This window comes from Pelodiscus sinensis, chromosome 1 (genome assembly GCF_052426305.1).
Source record: "Pelodiscus sinensis isolate ZL-2025 chromosome 1, ASM5242630v1, whole genome shotgun sequence".
Classification (NCBI taxonomy): Eukaryota; Metazoa; Chordata; order Testudines; family Trionychidae; genus Pelodiscus; species Pelodiscus sinensis.
In genome coordinates, this window is record NC_143052.1 from 325,423,946 (window position 1) to 325,446,055 (window position 22,110).

At 43.1% G+C, this 22,110-nt stretch overlaps 1 protein-coding gene across 1 annotated transcript in view; it reads left to right on the forward strand.

The window, feature by feature from the left end:
- Positions 1 to 22,110, forward strand: part of CNTN5 (contactin 5) — a 1,036,023-nt gene that overhangs the window by 961,943 nt on the left and 51,970 nt on the right. Inside the window, exon 18 of the mRNA XM_089775740.1 lies at positions 3,051 to 3,200. Coding sequence (XP_089631866.1) covers positions 3,051 to 3,200 — 150 coding nt within the window. The remainder of the gene's footprint in view (positions 1 to 3,050; positions 3,201 to 22,110) is intronic.

A 22,110-nucleotide genomic window follows, 5' to 3' on the forward strand; every position in this document is an offset into this window, starting at 1 on the left:
GGTGACTGAGAGGGCTGGGAGTGTGGGGTCTCAGCAGAGTGGTGAGTGAGTAGGCTGGGAGTGCAGGGTCTCAGTGGAGGGAATGAATGAGGGGCTTGGGTGGCGGATCTTGGCAGAGGGTATGGGGGCGTAGGGGTCCCTGTTCTGCTGTTCCCCAGCTGGGGGAGGAGGAAGGGAAGTGGCAACACGAAGGGAGCCTCTGGCCTTTCTCCCTCCCCCCGCAGAAAGCTTGTGCTGGTGCTCCAATCTCATCCTTCCACCTCCGTGAGGTCAAAGCACCAGTGCCAGCTTCCTGCAGGGCTGGGGAGAAAGCCCCAAGGATCGCTGTGTGCTGCTGCTTCCATTCCCCCTCCCCAGGCTGAGGAAATATCAATGCAGGGATGTGCTTCAAAGAGGCTTTTCCCGCTGCTCAGCAGGGCAGTGAGTGAGGGGACTCAGGGCTGAGATCTCAGCATGGGGGGGGGGCGAGGCTGGAGTGCCACTGCAGGCTCCCTGCTGCAGGAGGAGTGTGGGTGCTGAGCTGGAGCTGGTCAGTGAGGGGGCTGGATGGAGGGGCAGGAGCAAAGAAGCTGCCAGCAGAGTGAGTGAGGAGCTCACTACACCCCGCCACTAGATCATGCGGCTCACGGGGCTCCCTCCACTTTGGCTTTGCCTGTGACGGAAGTGGGTGGTGCACAAAGAGCCCTTTGTGATGCTGCCACAGCGCTGCACCCAGGTCTTTTCCATGCTGCACCCACTGATAGCACGGGCTGCAGCCTGGTGGGTTTCCCCTATTCTCTGCAGCACTCTGAGCTCCCTCGGCTCCCCCAAAAGCAAGGCACCTCACACTCCAGCCAGTGCTCACTGTAATGGGTCATCCTGAACTGAGCCAGGGACTTTCCTCACCACCACCTTCTCCCCAGCATCACATCACTGGGAGAAATCTCTCTCATTTTTGCATAAACCCCACCTACCCACCAGCAGAGATGATGATGTCATTTTGTTGTTCTGAAGGGAAAAAATGTGTGCATGTAAATATATATATATATATATAGAGAGAGAGAGAGAGAGAGAGATGCCATCTTCATAAGTCCAAGATACGTTCCAAAAACCTTGGACTTATAGCAAAACAACTTAAAGCGTGGAATTTTATTCCCACGGCTGACTTCCATTTGCACAAATTTTTTTTGCACAACTTAAGAGTCTGGAATGGAAGGATTTATAATGCATCAGTTCCTACAAGCGTTAATGACTTTAGTGCGGAATGGATTTATAATACAGCGACTTATAGCAGGGACACCCTGTATAGAGAGAAAAAAATTATAAAACAAGTTAAAAAATGTATAAGATCCAAATTTAAAAATTGCAGTGCCACTGAACAACATGCCTGCAAATGTGATGGACTCTGCTGTAGCTGTGGCTAAAGAAAAAATTTCGGTCTCCAGATATTTAATCATCCATCTCTAAGAAGCACAAATAACCTGATAGGGTATGTCTACACAACAAAGTTATTTCGAAATAACAGCCGTTATTTCGAAATAACTATCCTAGCATCTACACAGCCATTCCATTATTTCAAAATTAAATTGAAATAGTGTAGGGCTTATTTCGAAATTGGTAAACCTCATTCCACGAGGAATAACACCAATTTTGAAATTGCTATTTTGAAGTAAGTGCTGTGTAGAAATTATTTTGAAATAGGGGGCGTCTAGCCTTCCCAGTCTGGCCTCAACCAAGAACACTTCTCTCCCTCCCCGCTCCCCGGAACCCTTAAAGGGGTAGACTCTGACCACAGTGCCTGTGCCAGCTCCAAGGCTGCCAGCCCAGAGCCAGCAGTCACTGCCCCTAACCCAGTGGCCCCAAAATATGAGCCCACAAGCCACTGGCAGCCAGCCCTCCACCGCTTTCTAAGAGCACTCTGCTAGCTCCCAGGAGCCTGCCAGGACCTGGAGAAGGCGAGCACCTTCCTGGTCCAGGGTGGAGATCATGGACCTTATTTGAGTTTGGGGAAGATGCCCCCAAAGTTCATGCTCTGCACGCTAGATGGAGGAACACAGCCATCTATCGCAGGATAGATGCCAGCCTGGCCACCAAAGGCCACATGTGAACCCAGGAATAGGTTCTCATGAAAATCAAGTTGGTCCGATGAGACCTCCAATTCTGAGCCCTGAGCTTCCCTTTACCCTTCTTCCTTTTGCTTCCCCCTTCCAGCTCTCTCCTCCCAGGTTTCCCTCTCCCTCTCCCATCCTCTCTCTTCCCCTCTCCCTCCTCCTTTCCCCAGTCTCACCAGAGTTTCACCCCCTCCCCCCCCAGTTTTGTTAAATAAAGAGAGTTTGTGCTAATGAAAATACATGTATTTTGTTTTACATCAGGAAGGCAGGTTAAGAAGGGATAAGTGGAAGGACATGAGAGAGGAATGAGGCACAAGCCCCTAGTGTAGCAGACCAGGGAGGCTCTGAGGGCTCCTCAGGGTGGAAGCTCTCCCACAGGGCCTCCTGGATACTGACAGCACCCCGATGGACCTCCCAGATGGCAGCCTGCAGAAAGTGCAGCCAGGCTCGCAGCAACGTGTCCAAGAGAAGCACCAGAGTGTCCAGGGGCAGCTCTGGCTCCATGTTGTAGAGTGCTGAGATGTCCCAAGTGAGAGCAACCAGAGCACGCAAAGACACAAATGCTTTGCTGTCCCTCATTGAGGTAGGCAAGCAAGCAGGGAAACCTGAGAACCAGCTGTCTGGGGGGAGGAGGGGAGGGTCCCTTTAAGCACAGGCCTCAGATAGCAGCCATAGCATGGACACGCTATTTTGAAATAGCAAAAAGCTATTTCGAAATGCATTTTGTGGGTAGATGCGTTATTTTGAAATAAGCTATTTCAAAATAACTAATTCAAAATTAGATATTTCAAAATAACGCTGGAGTGTAGACATACCCATTTACTAAAACTGATGAGGTATTAAGCCATTTGATGCTTATTTCCTCAAGTGATTGTAAAATTCAGTTCCACATGCAACTAGCACATCACACATGAGTTTCAGGTAAGTTAATGATTTACACAATTTCTTTGTTCTCTACAGTTCCAGAGAATATAAGTGGTGATATGGAATCTGCTGTGGCAGTAGAACTGAACCCATGGGTGGAATATGAATTCAGAGTCGTAGCAACCAACAAAATTGGGACTGGGGATCCAAGTGCACCATCTCGAGTGATCAGAACCAGTGAAGCAGGTAGGAACTTTGAAAGTCCTAAGTTTTTATTCTGCAGGAACCATCAAGAGCAAGGAAATGTTAAATAACTAGTATCATTCAGTAGCGTGTTGCAGACATCTCTGTGTTCTGTTACCACTAACCAACCATGGTATTTTTCCCAGTGAGAAAACTTGTTAATTTTTTAAAAAGTCCTTTTTAGTTTGGGAAAAATTCGATAAAATGTCCAACCCTCTCTTGGGCCAGGTTTACACTATGGAATAATAAATTCATTTTAAGATACACAACTATGAGCATTGCATAGCAGGAGTTGACATCCACATCCCCCACTGCAGGAGGTCAACAGAAGAAACTCTCCTGTCAACTTCCCTTACTCCTCAGGACCCCATAGAGTACCAGGCTTGATGAGGATGACATCAGAGTTCAGTTTAGTGACTTCTTACTAGACCTCTAAATCGAGCCTTGGAAGATCGATCTCCATGATGTGGATCTTCCTGTAAATTAAGCCATGCACTAGGTCCTCTGCTTTCTACTGCTCACTCTAGTTTACAGCTGCAAACCCTTCTTGATTCTCTCCCAGGAGACTTTGTTGGTTCACCCATCATTCTACTGCAGATTCTTACATTCCCATTATTCATTCCTTATCCCAGGACTTTCTGTCACATCATCTTCCCTCCCTCCTGCTCCGTCTTTTCTCCACTATACATCCTTCACATAAGTTCCATTGTTTTGAAAGTTCACCTTAGTCCTACTAGTCATGTACTGTGCTTGCTGGATCCTCAGACTGCTGCTGCATTCTAATCCAGTGCATTCTGGGTATTTCTTGTATCCCACAGTAAATTGTGTGTGTGCCTCTGAGGAAGATCCCAAACATTCCTGGTTGTGGCATGCAACGTCAATAAGCCAAAGTTGAAATAAATGGAGAATTTGTCATTTAGTACACGTGTTAAAGACAGCATGGTGAACCAAAAAAATCTGTTGCTATTGCCTCCGTTTTGAGAATCTTCTCTTTGGCAAACAAACAGTATCCAGATAATCAGTACATTATTCTGACCACTTGGAAATGTGAATAAATTCCCCAAATTCTGAGAGCTTAAGAGCAATATACAGAGAGACTAGGGAACATGAGAGAAGCTTATTTTGAACTATTTAAAGGGAAAGGAGAAATCCAGAGAGAGAACACGTGTTTAGGGAGAAGAGTGGGAGGCAGAGATGGAGCTGGGATTAAGCATCCAAGTGGATCTCAACTTTTGAACCTTTGAGGCTTTTACTTGTCACTTTTTACATCACTTCTGGTTGTTTTGCTTTCCATTCAGTGATTTGCAAGCAGACTGATAATCACTTATGCTGTGTCCACACAGCAGCATTATTTCAGAATAACTGACATTATTCCGAAGTAACATAGTCTACATCTACATAGCAAGTAGGTACTTTGACATAATGTTGAAATAATGTTGAGCTTGAGGACTTCACTCCAACTCCATAGGGTAGTTCTGTTTTCAAGCTTAAATAAAAGCAGCCATACTTTTATAACCCATGTCTGCTGGGAGTGGGGTGCTGTCCAACACAAACGGCATCTAGATTACACAGGGGCTGTGTCTACACTGGCATGAATTTCCGGAACTGCTTAAAACGGAATACTATTACGTTTTCAGTTTTTCCAGAAAAGGAGTGTCTACATTGGCAGGCTGCTGTTGCGGAAAAACCCTTTTTCCGGAAAAGCGTCTGTGGCCAATGTAGACGCGCTTTTCCGGAAAAGAGCCCCAATCGCCATTTTCGCGATCGGGGCTTTTTTCCAGAAAAGACTACTGGGATGTCTACACTGGCCCTTTTATGGAACAGTGTTCCGGAATAAGGACTTATGCCCGAGCAGGAACAGAATAGTTTTTCCGGAATAGCGGCTGATTTTGTACAGTAGAGCATCGTTGCTTTTCCGGAAATTCAAGGGCCAGTGTAGACAGCTCGCAGCTTATTCTGGAAAAGCGGCTGATTTTCCGGAATAAGTGGCCCAGTCTAGACACAGCCATTGAGTGATGAATTTGCAATAGCCTTGGCTAAGAAGACATGGGCTTTTAGCTCATATAGTAGAGGGTTATGCAGTAGGTTTCAGAGATCCTAGGTTCAAGTCTACAAGCAAGGTTTTGGTTGCATTATAGTTTTACCATTTTTACATATGTGTACCTTGAATAAGTTGACTAAAGTTATTCACCTTCTGTTCTATTATCTATCTTTTTCCTGGGCGGGAATTATAAGGATTGCAAGTGATAATGGACCATCTGTATTCATAGTTCTGGAATAAAAAGTGTCAGCCTTTGAACTTTGTTAATTGTGTGCATCAGAGTCATAGTTCACTGGTTTGTGTTCTCATAGAATCATAGACTTTAATGTCAGAAGGGGCTATCATGATCATTTAGTTTGATCTCCTGCACATTGCAGGCTGCAGAACCTCACCCACTCTCCCTTGCAATAGAAACCACACACATTTAAAGCCATTTTTAAAACAGTCATGATATATGCAATTAGAGTGATGTTTATATATGCTATTTCCAGTCATAATAAAGTATATTTTATTTTTTTCTCTTTTAAATAGGCACATTGTGGTTTACATTGGGGGAGAGATAGCTCAGTGGTTTGAGCATTGGCCTGCTAAACCCAGGGTTGTGAGCTCAATCCTTGAGGCAGTCATTTGGGGCAAAAATTCATCAGGGATGGTACTTGGTCCTGCTGTGTAGATAGGGGACTGGACTCAATGACCTCTCAAGGTCCTTTCCAGTTCTAGGAGATAGGCAATCTCCATTAATTTATTTAAAAAATAGGTTTCACTGTACAGTCATGGAACTGCATGTAGGTTGATAGATTTTCATTCCTTCCTGCCAGAGGATGCATTTTATCAGACTTCTGTGCCTTGTGCACTTTGTTTTAGTCACACATATCTCTCTCTCTCTCTCTCTGTCAATCTGTCTCATTTTTTTGTTTTTTTAAGCATGAGTTCCATATACTTCATACTTTGCTCCATTACAGTCCAAAGGGAGAGAAGGAAAACAATATAAAAAATACATAATCTACTCTCATTTAAAATAGCGTTTGGAAAAGCTTTTATCATCAACCTTATGCTTTCTATAGTTTTGTACCAGATGTAGGGCTGGTATTACTAACTCAGTTGAACCGAAATGTTCTAACTACTTCTCTGGTTAGGCAGGTGATGCAAATCAGAGAGGACACAGACATTCTGAGAGAAGCTTATTTCAGGTGATAGGTTGCATCCAAGAGCTTATGTTCTCTCAGATTTATGAATGCATGTCCTGTGTTTTAAAGGACAGTTCTTTGTTTTAATAGACCATATGTATTTTAGGCTGTGAAGGAGTATTTTTCACACCATCTGGGTTTTGAAAATTTAATGCTATAGTTTACAGTCATGCTGTGCATGAGGGGGGCTTTTATTTCATTTATTTTTTGTTGTTTGCCAGACAAAAGTTGCATTTTTAATTCATTTCTCTATGAACCCAATAATAACTTCTCCCAGTCTCCACAATTTTTTTCTTTGGATAATTGTGGTTTTAGCTGTAATATTTCAATCAATAATACATAGCAAGTAGGAGTGGAAGAATAGTGGAACTGGTTTGACACATGTATAGTATATGTTGTGTCCCTAGCTAGCGGTGCCCATAAATCATGAACTCCTACGACTGCTTCTTTAACTCAGATGGGAGAGGTGTGTGGTTAAGTGCTGAAATACCCAGGATCAAACTATGCTGCAGGGAAATACATTTTCTGTTGAATGAAGACAACAATGTGTGACAAATGAACTAAAACAGCATCATTCTACGTGACTTTTTAGTATCTTCTCACCTCCAGTTTGATGCTCTTTTTTCCCCCTGTAACATTTTTAACTTCAGAATTGATCGAGTTTAAATGTGTGTTTCAGAGTAGGGCGTGTTAAATCCCATACAAATGTCAATAAATCAACCTACAGTGTGTGAATATGCTGAAGTAAAGGAAGAATTTCTCATTCAATGAATGTGTTAAAGATCCATGGAAGCAGAGCTGACAACCTCTATGGGCCCCTGGCCAAGGTAGTGGTGGGGGTGACTCTATGCACCTTGAAGAGGTGGAGCCAAGTGTGGAAGGAGTGGGCTGAAAGCAGACAGACCTCAGTATTGCTCAGAATGAGGCTCCTGCCCCCCAGCCCTTAGAGCTGCCTGGAGTGTGAGGCGCTCCAACAGCAATTTAAAGGGCCCAGAGCTCTAGGCACCATCGCTGCTATTATGGCAGTGTCAGTGGACAGAATCCCAGGCCTCTTTGAATCACCAGGTCCCAGGGCAATTGCCCCTTTGCCCATCCCCCATTGGTGGGCCTGTGCCACGGTGAACTAAAAATCATTTGTCATTACCTCTGTTCTCTGTCAGAATCCTCTCCTTAGGGAAAACACTATTCAGTTGTTTCTGTTTGTTGCAGTTTTAAAAAAAAAGAGAAAAGGTGGGGTTTTCTAATTGCAACAGAGGATAGCTTCCCTCTTAGAGAGTATTAACATGTTTACTTCTAATGATAACTTAATGAACTATGCTTATAGGAAATGGACACAGACATCAATAGCAGCAAACTTGCATGTTATACTTAATTGTATATTGTCTCAGGTATCTCAAGCACTTCACAGAAAAATACTGGTCCCTGCCTTCAAAAGCTGACATTCAAATGCCACGGACTTGAAAATGGGCTCTGCATGAAGTCAGAGATCCATGCCAGTAGATCCAGTTGCAGGACTGGGGCTTAAACAATGCATTTGGAGGACAAACATAATACTCTCATAGGAATAGGGTGGAGGAATAGGGTGGAGAAAGATCCAGGTTATGAATATGTGGTCACACACAGTTGATACGTACAGACATCAAAAGGTTTTTGTTGGTTTTACATTAGGTATAGATAGACTGAGAAGTATGAGTAGAGTTTAAGAATTATATGAATGAGCTTGATAAATAAATTCTGGGATGACTTTGAGGAGTGAGCAGCATGGCGGAAGGTGTGGAGGTGTTTCTGAGAAAAGAAGATGGTACAAAAATTGGAGTCTGTAACAGGAGAAAAGAAGGGAACAATATGAAATGAGAGCAAGTCAGACACAAAAGCAGGTTGATAGGCCTGAAGTGCAATGAGAAGATCTGGTATTCTATGTGGGTTATCACAGCTGTGAGATCAGCAGAAGCTCTCATGCTAGAACTCCCTTTGTATAAACAAAAAATGAGCAGTAGGCGAGGTCTTTGACTCTAGGATTTCCTTCCCTCCTGGATCTCCCAGAGCCTTAATTACTAACCTTTTGGGGACATAATGCAAGCTCACAGGAATTTGACAGTCTGAGGTTCTTAGAGGAAAAAGCTAGGAGCAATAAAGTATGTTTGGTGGGTCATCATCACATAGCCTGGCACAGTGGCTTTCACTTTTGTAAGAACTATCTCAGAAATGCATAACTGGAAGATTTAATGTAGGAGAAAATTGTGCTGAAAATTTTAAAATTTCAAATTGTGTAATTCCAGATTTAAGAGCTGCCAAGAGAAATTAAAAATTGTGATGAATAAATAAATATGTGAGACATAACTTTCCATGGAAAGTAAATGATCAAGAGTGATATTAAGATTGTAAATGCACAATCACTTCAGCTACTAGAGTCTGCCCCCCTCTTATCAAAACCCTCTAAATCAGAAAGACTTCAGATTTTGGAGCTAAGGAAATGGTAACTCTGATGTCTGCAGCTGACCATAACAAGTAGACTTTCATTTAAGTTGGGGCCCATGGAGAAACGATTTGTGCATTAGAAAATATAACTTGTCTTTACAATCTTGCCAAACAGCATCATAGTTACAATAAACAGGGAGAAAGACAAAACAGACTCTCAGTATAATCTTCATGCCATAGCCTTTAGCAAAGAAAATAGCCCATAACCTGCACCAACTGACTGCTCTCTTCTAAGACTGATTGATTTGGAATCACCAGAAAAGGATAGTTTTGTATTAAAAGGTCCTAAGCAGTGTTCCCTATAAGCTGTGCACTTGAACAGCCATTCAGAAGAGATTCAGATAGTTCCCAGATGATTAGCAGAGCACCCACAGCTAGTTTTTTTGTTTCTACTGCTGGTGCATATTCACTCATGCTTCGGTGCACATAAACATTTATTTCATACATGGATGGGAAAAAAATCCATACATGGATGGAAAAGATTAGAGGGAACCTAGATACTGAGATACTTAGCATGACCAAAATGGACATCCAACCCCTCATCTAAAACTACAATGGGTTCACCTGTTACCTTGATTTACATAATTTCAACTTCAATGAAAGATTGGAATCTATCCATGTAGTCATTAGTGTGGTGTCCAAGTATATCTGGAAATGAAGCCCCACCTAAATCATATCCCCATGAAGTGGGTTTTGGACTGGGCTGAAATTATCAAGCACTGCAGTGCCAAGAGATGGTTATCTGAAGAACAACCTCTAGGATTGTAAATTGAGTTCTCACTCTTTCCTCACAGGTCTTATCAATGACAATGTCCATCTATCTAAGTGCCACTTGGAGTTTTCCAGTACCTGGATCACCACCAGATTAAGCTGTTAGGGGTTTCTGCCAAAAGGACTACAACTATAGTAGCTCACAGAGCTCTCTGAAGCTATATCCCAGCTTGTGTTGAGCCAGGGGTGAGGATCAAAGGAACCCAAAACTCCTTTTCTCAAACTAGTAAGCAGTGTCCTGCCTAAGTGGAACTAGAGAAGAAGTGCACTGAACCAATGACAAGTTTGGCTGTACAGGCCCCAGCAAGGGGGTGGCCTGACTCAGAGAGAGAGCTTTCATTCCAGTTTTTGAGCTTGGAAGCTGAGTGAGAGACAGCTCAGTTCAGAGAGTCCCTTCCCCCAGTGGAATTTCTAGAAGTGCTGCGAGATCTAGTGGTATGGATCAGGCACTTCTAGCACTGCAGTGACCAGAAGACAGAGGGTCCAACACGAGCCAGCCCAAGAAGATGATACACCGGGGAACAGGAAAGCTGGTCAGAGTCAGGAGAAAACCCTGTTCCACCTGAGCAAAGAGCAAATTTTTATTTAAAGTGGCCAGCGTCACAGAGTTCCAAAGCTTTGTTTCAGGACTCAGCCTCACTGTACCATTTGCCTGAGCAGGAGCCAGAATGGGAGCTGGGACTTGGGAGCAATCTGTGCGTGTTGGGACAGGAGGCAGAGAGTTGGCATATTAGTTAACCCTTTCCTGCCACTAATCCTCTTTTTCTCTTCCTAATAAATTCCCTTGCATTTAATTTGTTATTTTTAGTGTTTGTGTCTGTGTACTTTATTGTGCTTTATGTACGGGTCTTTACACTCCTTGCCAGTTAGGTGTATTGTTCTTCTCAAGGGGCAGCACTCATGTGCATGGTACAGTGAAGACTCATCTTTGGTGAAGGCACCAGGCCACCCAAGAAGATCCTAGGATCCAACCCATTCCAGGAGATAATTCTCCTAATTCAGGTTATTGCAAGCATCAGAAAGAGAGGATGCTTGAGCCACATCTCCAGAGAGAGGCTAGCCCTATTAATGATGTTACCACATTCTTTTCTGACAGGTGAATTTCACCTTATGGACATTTTGATGCACCCTATGGAGTTAGTGGAAAATACTTTCCAGTTCAAATTTATAGCATTACATGGGGAGAAATCTCAACAGCTTGAAGGATCAGGCCTTAGATGAGGTTATAAGGCCAGAAGCAAATAACAATTTCTGCACTGTATTATTTACAGGGTACTTGATAGAGGGTATAATCAATGAATCTTTAATGGAAAACTGCAGCTTAACATTTTGAACAGAAGACTTCTAAATTACTTCACTATTTCTCTCTTTTTTTTTTAATTTGCCCCCTCCCTCTACTGTGTTTTAACATTCACTCGGCTAAATTAAAGACTTTCCATATTATTTTCAATGTGCCATTTTCCTTTTTTAATACATTATGATATTATGTTTATATTGATTTTAATCAACACACATTTTTCTTAGTAAATTGAAGTGTTTCTCTCAATACAACTGAGAAAATCTTAATTAAAAAAAATAGCCCCAGCAACTCCCCAAATATGTTTGGTTGTGCCATGTAAATGTCTTTCAGCCTCATGTACCTATTTAGGAGACAAATTATTAGAATTCAGATTCCTGATACAAACAGCTACCTGGTGGAATTGCTGGGATAGTTTCTGGCATAGGAAATGATGGACAATGTTCTGTGGCTTGGTTTGGGATTGTATAGGACCTGTGCTCCTTCTCCTGGTCTGTCCTGACATACAGACTTTGACCAATCACTATAAAGTTTTTTTATATCCTTTTTGGGCTTCTAATCCATGCTGCCTATTTGATTTCTAACTCATAGTAATACACAGGAGGAAACCTCTCTGATTGTGTCTGGATGCCATTTTGTCTCTCTTCTGCCATGAGGCTTTGGTTTTTATCATCAAGAAACATGGAACAAACAGAGAAAGAAACATCAACGAGTCATGGCAAAAAGAAAATATTGTCCCTATACTTCTTGCACTAGCATTTTTTTCATGAGAGCCATAGACTTTTTTTTCTTTTTCTTCCCCAGACTTCACATTTTTTTCAGCACATTGTGAACCCATTTTCTTGTATCCGTGGCTATATCCCTAGTCTTCAAATACTCAAACTATCTTACCCATTACCAAGATACCTTCCCCAATTATCACCTCTAATACCATTAGCTCACAGACATCCCACTCTCCCCACCTCTAATATCATCAATTCACAGACACTTACCTTCCTTCCTTCTCCCCCTCCCCCCCCCCCGCATCCCTCTCCTGTTCTGAAATGTGATTTGTCTTTTTCATATGTGTTCATTTTTTTGGTATATATGGTTGTGACTATTTCCTTCCACTATTTGATCTGAGGAAGTGGGTCTGGCCCACGAAAGCTCATCATCTAATAAACCATCTTGTTAGTCTTTAAAGTACTACATTGTCCTGCATTTTGCTTCACCTAGTCTTCAGAGAGACTGTCTTTTGTTGCTCAGCTTCCCACACTTCCCAGGAGAGTAGTCAACATATGCATGTGCCCCTACATTTCTTAGGCCTGGAAAGCTCATTCCCCGCAAATATATGACACCCAAAATGTATAGTGTTTTCCAAGATTTTCTCCAGGTGCATATTGGCTTCCACGAGAGGAGGAATCAGCCCTGTATTTGAGCTGAAGTAAATGTGCCAAAACCCCAAAACTCAGAACTTCACATGTAATTCACAGAGTCTCTCTGCTAGCTGGGAACTTCTAAGATTGCTCTGCCTTTAGTTACTGGTTCTGCCTCGCCAGTGCAAACAGCATCTTCTTACAGCCAGGTTCCTTTGGCCAGCTTCACTACAACTGGTGCCTGAAGTAGCATGCTATCTACTAAGTCAAATACTTGATAAGATAAGGTTGTCACACAGTGCCTGAGCCTGCTAGGAGACTCCCCCTTTCTAAACTTTCTTCATAAAAGCCCTTCTTATTCTTGACCATCTCATCTGTGCAGAAGTCTGCCTAAGCCAATCCAAAATGTGCCTATGGGAGTGAGCTCTTAAATTAGAAGTTTTCAGGCAAGTTATTAAGCAATGGGATAAACCTATTCATAGACTAGTTCTCATCAAAAAGTTTTGCCACGTGTCCTTTTCTGTACAACTACTTTCTCCTCATACAGTGGAGGGTGGATATTTGTTTTTCCTATTGATGCACAGCAAGGTGCAGTTCAGAAAGATGAGCAAGATCTTTTTGATCTTACTGAAGACAGTGGTATTATTGTCACATTACCGAATTGGAGGGAAGCAGCCAGATCGCTGCTGCACCCCTAGGTGGGGGTGCTGGCCCCAGAAATTGGTATGAAAGGGAGCCATGTGGGGTATTGAATGGGAGCTTATTGTTTGTTAATCTTATGTTTGCTATTTATGTGAGTATATAATGTCTGTGTGTGTAGGTAGGAATCTGTAATCTGTGTGGAAGCTGAATATTTCTCTGAATGTGGTTAAGCATGGCTATGGACAGGCTGAGTAGCAAAGCCCTGTGGAACAATGGCTCTCAATAGGCTATGGACACACCCAAAGAATGGGATTTGTCACCTGAGGGCAGCCAGCAGGGAACATAGAGATTGGCCTCTGACCAGGTGACTTGCTGCATACAAGAAGAGGCCAGGAAGGAGGTATAAAGAGGCCATGTGGTCGATGCCATTTTGGTTCTCAGCTAAGCACTTTATCCCAGAGGCAGCATTGCAGGGATTGAAGGGCCCGGAAGACCTGTGGACCCATCCTGATCGTAGGATGTGCAATAAGAACTTTTAAACCAGCAGCTGTACATCTCTGCTAGAGCCTGCATCGAGGACTGGGAGATTCGGTGTATGTAACGTACTGTACTTTAATAACCTTACTCTCATGCTTTTCTTTCTTGTGATAATAAACGTTCAGGGTACGTCTACACTACAGCGCTAGTTCGAACTAACTTAGTTCGAATTAGTTAATTCGAACTAAGCTAATTCGAACTAACACATCTAGAACTAAAAAATAGTTCGAACTAGCGTTTTGCTAATTCGAACTAGCAAGTCCACATTGAGTGGACTCTGAATAGGGCTTAAGGATGGCCGGAAGCAGTGCCGGCAGGGCATAAAAGGAGGACTTAGAGCATGGAGATGCTGTCTCAGGCTAGCCGAGGGCTGCGCTTAAAGGGTCCCGACCCTCACCCCAGACACACAGTTCTAAGGGGTGCCCCGCTTGCAAAGAAGTTCTGGCTTGGAGTGCCCGGAGTACCCACACTGGGCACATCACACCACTCGGCCATCAGCCCGGCTGCACTTGCCGCAGGCTGCCATCTGGGGAAAGGGGGCAATTGGGGGGCTGCAGGAGAGCTTCCACCCCCAGAAGCCCACAGAGCCAGCCCAGTCGTCCCCAACGGGGGCTCGTACCCCATTCCTCCCTCACCTCCTTCCACTTACCCTTCCCTAGCCCCCCTTCTTATTGATGTACAAAATAAAGATAACGTTTCTTCCACCATTGACTCTGTCTTTATTGAAAAAAACTGGGGGAGACTGGGAAAAGGAGGTGGGAGAGGGGAAGAGAAAGGCTGGGAGAAGGGAGGGCAACTAACATGATCAGGGGTTGGGAACAGGTCCCAGATGAAGAAAGGCTACAGAGGCTGGGACTGTTCAGCTTAGAAAAGAGGAGACAGAGGGGGGACAGGATAGAGGTTTCTAAAAGCAGGGGTTGGGTGGAGAGGGTGCATTCATAAAAGTTCTTCCTGAGTTCCCATAAAGAAGGACTAGAGGACACCAAAGGAAAGGAATGGGTAGCAGGCTTCAAACTAGTAAGAGAAAGTTGTTCTTCTTGACAAAGCAAATAGTTAACCTGTGGAACTCCTTGCTGCAGGGGGCTGTGAAGGCTACAACTAGAACAGAGTTTAAAGGGAAGTGAGATCAAGTCATGGAGGTTGGGTCCATGAAGTGCTATTAGCCAGGGGGTAGGAGCGGTGTCCCTGCCCAAAGTTTGTGGAAGGCTGGAGAGGGATGGCACGAGACAAATGGCTTGGTCACTGTCTTCGGTCCATCCCCTCCAGGGTCCCTAGGGTTGGCCGCTGTCGGCAGACAGGCTACTGGGCTAGATGGACCTTTGGTCTGACCCAGGACGGCCATTGTAAGCTCAGGGCTCAGGGTCGGGGGTCTCAGTGGACCCCCTTGATTTTCATGCACACCTGGTCCTGGGTGGCCAGGCTGGCAGCTCTCCTGCCCTAGACGGCCACTTTCCTGTGCCTAGTGCGGAGATCGTGGATGAGGTCCACGATGTCCGCACTAGCCCAGGAAGGTGCCCGCCTCTTGCGGTCCAGGGCAAGCTCCCGGGAGCCGCCAGCCTGGTCCCGGCAAGAGGGGGTGGGCTGGGGGGCATCGGGTGGGTGGCTCTGTGCCGTGCCAGGTGCAGGTCTGCTAGCTGGGTGCTGGCAGGCTTGCACCTGGCACGGGCACCGTAGCCAGCCCGTGCCCCTTTAAGGGGTCCGGGGCCGGGAGGGGGGCATAGAGTTTCCCTGGTGTTGGCCAGAGTGGCCACCAGGGAAACCTGGGGAGGGCTAGCCTCCGACTAGTTCGAACTAAAGGGCTACACAGCCCATAGTTCGAACTAGCTAGTTCGAACTAGGCGTTAGTCCTCGTAAAATGAGGTTTACCTAGTTCGAACTAAGCGCTCCGTTAGTTCGAATTAAGTTCGAACTAACGGAGCGCTAGTGTAGCGCCTAGGAAAGTTAGTTCGAACTAACGTCCATTAGTTCGAACTAACTTTGTAGTGTAGACATACCGTTAGTTATAGATTCTAAAGGTTTGGCCCAGCGTGATTTGTGGGTAAGATCCAGAGGGTAAATTGACCAGGGATCTGTGGCTGGTTTCTTGGAACCGGACAGAACTTGTTCGGGGTAGGTGGGATTGGGTGCTAGGACCCCCCACCTGTGTATGAGGCCCGGGGCCATCTGGGGCACGGATATTGCTGGGGTGTCGGAGGGGTTTTGCTCGGGAGGCTTCAGGCAGGTTGCTGAAGCGCTCTGTGGGACTGGTTTGTGGCCTGTGTGGAGAGGTCACCAGTCGGGGGCTGTAAGTAGCCCCGGATTCGAGCAGTTCGCCCTGAGCGAACGCCCTCAGCTGTGCCCAGACACGGCCCGGTCCGTCACAATTATGTCTTGGTACACTCAGGCAATGACCTTCCACTACCTTCAAGCTGGTACCCACTTGTTACTTGGACCCTGAACTTTGTCCTGAAATTAACTGGGTCCAGCCTTTAAGACTGTCCACTAAGAGGCTTCAAAACATCAGGATGGTTTTCCTAGAGGCCTTTATCACAACAAGAGTGGCTGAAAGAACTGGCAACAGTCAGCCCCCTATTAACTTCCCCTACATTGTTTTCCACATCAGCCTGTCCTCTTTTTTCTCAAACCAGAACAATATGTTCCTATTTTCTCCATTCATTTTTTACTGCAAATCCTAGATGGAAATATCCTGGGGAAATGGAATCTTAGAAGAGTTAATGTTCTACTGAGGAAAAATTGAAAACTTCAACTAAATGTATGTAGCAGAGAAATTAATTTTTTTTAAAAAGATAAGTCTCCAGCCTCTCAGCCCACTAATCTGTGGGGATATTCAATGCACTCCACATTCATGGCAGGCAGGCTGCCTCTGGACACATGGGAGCTCTGAGATAACACTCAGGCCTGCTGAGCAATGTGATTCTGCCTCACCTCCAACCCAGAGCTGTCATCCACAAGACATGATCATGCCCATATGAATAATCCACAACAGTTGTAATGTAGTGGCTTATACAAACTTGAATTGAGAATAGAGTCTTTGTCTCTCACTGCCCACCATTTTTTGAACCTTCTTCCCCAAATCAGTAACAGGACTAATAAGACAGTATTTAAATACCCATGGCAGCAATTGTTGGAATGGTATCAGGTAATTGACAGAATAATAAACAGGTTTCCACTTGCTTTAATTTTCTAATTAAACCCTAATCTTGTTACTTAGTTCATATTTAGTTAACGTGATTGCTCCTCATAGCTCCTTTCAATGGAATGGCTAATACTGTGATTTCTGGCACATCTAGCTCACAGCTTATTCCAATAGCTCTGTTAATTCTAGCCTTAATACATATTTTATAGGTCCACAAGGTGAAAAGAGCAAATAACATCAATTTAAACGTGCCAGACATTCCACGAAAGAAACCGGGCATTTGGAGCCTGGGGGCAGAGCATCAATTACATTATCTATTCATGCTGAAACGTGGGCTGAAGAGAAATTGAGTAGACTCAGAATTTAACCTGCTAATTGTACATGCAAACTTGATTCTCTGAGCTAATAGACCGATGACATTTAGTTGTAGAAAATTACATATAAGATTAAAATTGCATTACACTAAAGAATAAATATGCCACATTGAACAATTGGTGTCTTTGGTTTGGTTTGTCTGGTTGGTTGGTTTTGTTGTTGTTACTGTTTTCTTTGAGCTGGAGAAACAAGGTTTCAGCATTTCTATTGATTTTGATTAATTTTATTGAACAATAAAATCCACTGCTATATTGAGATTTCATGATGTTTAAATGGATTATTAAGGCCTTTAAGGGTAAGGGGACTTCCTCCACACAAAAGGAAAAATAGAAAGAAGATATCGATCACTAGCTGCATGGGTTTGTGCACAGGTATGTTTAAAAACAATCCACTAACTGGTATGTAAAATTGCAGAAGCCAGATCCAAGTAAAGTACTGTGTGTTACCAGCAAATAAACTGGAAAATTCAAAAGATTGTCTTCTGATATTTTCCTAACACCTATATCATAGCACTTAAGTTCCCAATTCCTTATGTTGCAGTTTTGAGAGACTCGTGCATCAGATATTTCAAGTGAATGATAATTTTGTTTATCTATTACTAAAATGCAAATGTCCTACATATAAAAAAAATCTTTAACACCAAGTGTGTTGTTTTTTTCCCCTCAATATTTACCGAACAGTTAAATATGGTGCATTACTTCTTCAGAGAAGCTAACGTATTTTCTCATCTTGTTCCAGTACAGATGAGGTAGGAAATATTTTCCTGGGAGAATGAGAACATGGGGACTAGACTTTCTTGCTGTGATAGGTTTTTTTACTTAACATTTGTCAGGTTCCCAGATGTGTACTGCAGAGTATATGTAAGGGAAACAAGATAAAAAAAAAACCTGCCGAGTTTGTTGTTATTTTGGTCCTTGGATTAGGAAGTTTTGTCAAGCTGCTGACAAATCTTATTTCGTAATTGAGATAAAGAACTGAGAAAAGAAGAGGTTTTTTTAAAAGTACAAGTCTTAAAACATATAAAAAAATCTAAAACAAACAAATTGTTGAAGTTACTTTAACAATTTCAATAAGGACTAAAACCAAGTTTAATAATTCATCTTCCCTAAGGAATGAAGCACTGACTAAATCTTTTTTTTTTTTTTTAAAGATGAAATGCTTCTACCTTTATATAGAAAGCCTTCTTGCAAAAAAAATCTTCATGATGATAACAATTGAGCAGAGTAAGCAGGGTTTGTGGTGAAGGCAGTGAGCTGGCTAGATTCAGTCCCTGGATCTGCCAGAATACATCTTGGTCATGTAAACAGTTTACTATGTGAAAAATAAAAGCATAACTATGCTCCTTTCTATCTTGGCTTCAAGGCAAGTATCACTTCCCCATGTTTGTACATTGAATTTTGATCATGGCTATGGCATTTAGGAGCTACTGTAATATAAAAATTCATAAATTGGTCATAGTATTGATCATTACTCTCCTTGAACATCAAAACTTGCATAATTGAAGGAAGATTGTTTAATATTTCCTTAAATACATACAAGAGAAACACAGTAACACACACTGATTGAATGATTATTTTATTTACTTAATGTTACATTATTCATAAGGATGACATTTTCAGAAGTGATCCAGCAGTCTATTGGATGCTTCAGTTTTAGAGTCCTGAACTTGAGAAGTGTTAGCTTAAGTTTCCAAAGAGCTGAGCTCCTGCAACAGCCATTAAAGTCAGGGGGAACTATGGATTATCTGGAAACCAGACATACACTGTTTCAATTGCACACCCCAAAGCAGTGGCCATATTTGAAAACATAATGCCCAATATTTGAGAAAGAGGAAGGTAGATAGAGCCTGACCAAAAAGAGGTGACAGTCAGCTGACTTTCATTTTAAAGGTGTTTTTAAATCTTTACAGTGGCCTACCACTGTTTCCATTGAAATCAGTGGATAGTTTACCTTTTCCTTTACTGGAAACAGACTCAGGCCAATGATAAGCTCTGTTAACATTACTTTAATTGCTAAAATCTACTGTATAATTACCAGTTTCTGGAAGCTAGAATTAGACTTGTGTTGTCAGTGTCTATTTCAGCTCATTATGGCAGTGCAGTTAAGGCATATACTTCAATCACTTTACGGAGCAACAGTTAAGATATGTTTATTGTTATAATTGGTCTCTTTTGATTCTAATTTCACCAGAACCTACAGTCATTCCACATAAAAACCATCATTAAAGTTAATACTATACGTATGTGTGTGTATGCGTGTGCGCGTGTGTACGTGCATGTGTTCTAAAAATAAGTGCTGTACTGTTTTTAAAATGCAATCAGCTTGTACTGAAGAGTTATTCATGAATTCTTGGACAACTTGCCTCTTATTTATACTTCATTAAGTTTTGTGCATCTCCTTGTTCCTGTCATATAGATGTAGCCCTTTCTTGCCTCATATTTTAAGAGCACTGCCAGATGCTTCTGAGAGCTTTTGGAGACTACGTTCCCTGTGTTGGCTTTTCAAGGACATTTGGTTTTTGTTCCTTTTTAGGCTACAGTGAGAAGCAAAGTCTTTTTTGTGTTTCTGGGGTTTTATCATGTTTATTTGAAAACAGTCTCTGTTTTTGCAGCCAGGCCTACAGTTAAGTTCAGCCAAAACGTCATGTGCAGGCCCACTGACAGTGGGAGAGGAGGCAAAGGGGGCAATTGCCCCATGGCCTGGTGATTCAAAAGGGCCTGAGGCTCCCAGCCACCACCGCTGCAACTGCGGCAGCACCAGTGGCAAGAGCCCTGGGCTCTTAAAATTGCTGCCAGAGCACCTCACCATGTGCTCTGGATAGGAGTAAGGACAGGTGGGGGAGGGGAGAGGAGGAGGCAGCATGGTGCAGCACGCTCCCAGGGGCACTGAAGGCTGGCTGCCCCCACCCGTGCCCCTTCCATCTGAGGCCCTGCCCCTTCCAGGAGGGCAAAGCCTCTCTCTCACACACACCTTGCCCAAGGCCTGGAAAGTCTGTCTGCCCCCCATGATCATTGGACAAGTCTCTCTGTTTTTATTCCCGCCAAATTCACAGTGAAGTCATTGCGAGTTTTGCCTGTGTATGGGTTGCACTGTTTTTACCCAGTTAACTTGACGTGTGGACATCAATACCTTTTGGAAGATGATCACAACCTGTTTGGACACGCACATTTTAACCCACTCCACATCCTCAGCAGTTTTCGATGTATGTAAAAGATAATGTAGCCACACATACAGCACCTCTGACAGAGATAAATTATGCACCTTCAGAAAAAGACTCAATTTCCCAGATGCTATGTTTGAAAGACACGGATGTTGGAGGAGCAGAGAGTCCCAGTGGAGGGCCACCAGCAGGGAGTCCTGTAGGCTGGCAGGGCAGTGGCCTGCCCATAGCGAGCTGGTAAGTGGCTGCCTGGCAAGGCTGAGTGCCACAGCAGTGGCAGTGGTGCACAGCTGCCTGGTGAAGTCCAGGAGTGGCGGCAGCAGCAACTGTTCAGCATGTGGGGGTACACCCAGGAGTCTGGTGGGCTGGGGGGGGCAGTGGTAGGGGGGCCAAAAATGACCTCCTCTGGTCCAGAAAATCCCTCATCCAGGACTGGTCAGGTCCCGAGAGGGCTGGACCAGGGATGTCTAACATGTAATGGAAGTCTTGTTTATTCTAACAAATTAACATACCTCTGACATCTAATGGACAGTAAAATGTAGAGGTTTTAGCTTCAGGATCGTGCCCTTATTGCTCCGTCATTTACAAAACTCCTTTACATTTCTGGCTAGGTTAGTATACCCAGCACATTTACATTTAATGCAGAAGTATCTTAGTGTGTATCACAGCTTATCATTAATATCTTGAAAACCAGGAAGGTACTAATTATATGGTAATAAACATAGTTTATGAGTGAATAAATACTGTTATAAAACTATATACTATGATATTCCTGTGGAAAACTGCTAATATACAGCCTTAGTGCCTGGAAAAAATGTTTTCTTTTAATAGTTGTCTTCATTTAACCATTATTCATCTCTGAGTGTTCCCTTGTGACTGTATATATTGTGGTTTGGTGCAGTGCGGAGGAAATTTATTCCTTTGACACATTTACTCTTTTTTAATGGTTATTCATTTGAGAGAGTTTCACTGTATGACTGTATATTTTACAGTTTGGTGCAAAGGAGATTCATTCTTTTGACAGGTTTATTCTTATAACATTTATTCTTTTAAGTGGGGCTTCTGTCTTTAAGACTATTACCAAGAATACTCTAGAAAGAAGACATTGGCCCTCTTTTCTGGTTGATCTAAAAATAAGGCCCTCAAGTTGGATACTTCAAAGGAACATAGTGTTCTGAATCAATAATATGATATCAAAGTCAACAAGGAGTACTCTTTTCATATTGCCGCACTACCAAAGAAACCTTATAGATGTAATTTTGAAGAATATTTGAAATTAGATCCTATGTTTGCTTAACACCACACTCTGTGTAGATATGATTTGATGGTCATTTATTGCATGTTAATAAACTTCCAGTTGACTATAAAATCATATTTATTGATGTCTTACCACTACAGACCATACATCACATTACTGAACACTGTAATATGAAAGTTTCAGAGCAAAATTTCCCTCTCCCTTCTGCTCTGTACTTTTATATTTGTTGCATAAACTGCAGGGGGGTGGGGGTTCAATCAAAATTTCATTGATAAAAGTAGAAGTTCCATGTGGGAAACATTATTGGATACCTAATAAAGTTACAGAGTCAGAATCAGAGAGGAAAATTATTATTTTTTCACTCGTGCTTGTCAAATGACCCTATGGCCATACACATCAAGGTGGTAACATATCACCAATATTAAAAAATATAGCATCTGAGTGCCAACTGCTAGAAATGAAGGAGGCCACTAATACTCTTATGAGGATTCTAGGAAGGTTTTGAGATGTTTGCCAAAGAGAAGAGCAAAACAATCCATTTCAATTAAAGAAAACAATAAGCAACTGCAACTTATCTCCTTAGTGAAACTGTCCTTCTCTGCTCTTCTTTTGCAATATGACTGCAAGGCGTCACTTGATCATCTGATTACATGTAGGTCAAGTGCTACTGGTAGAG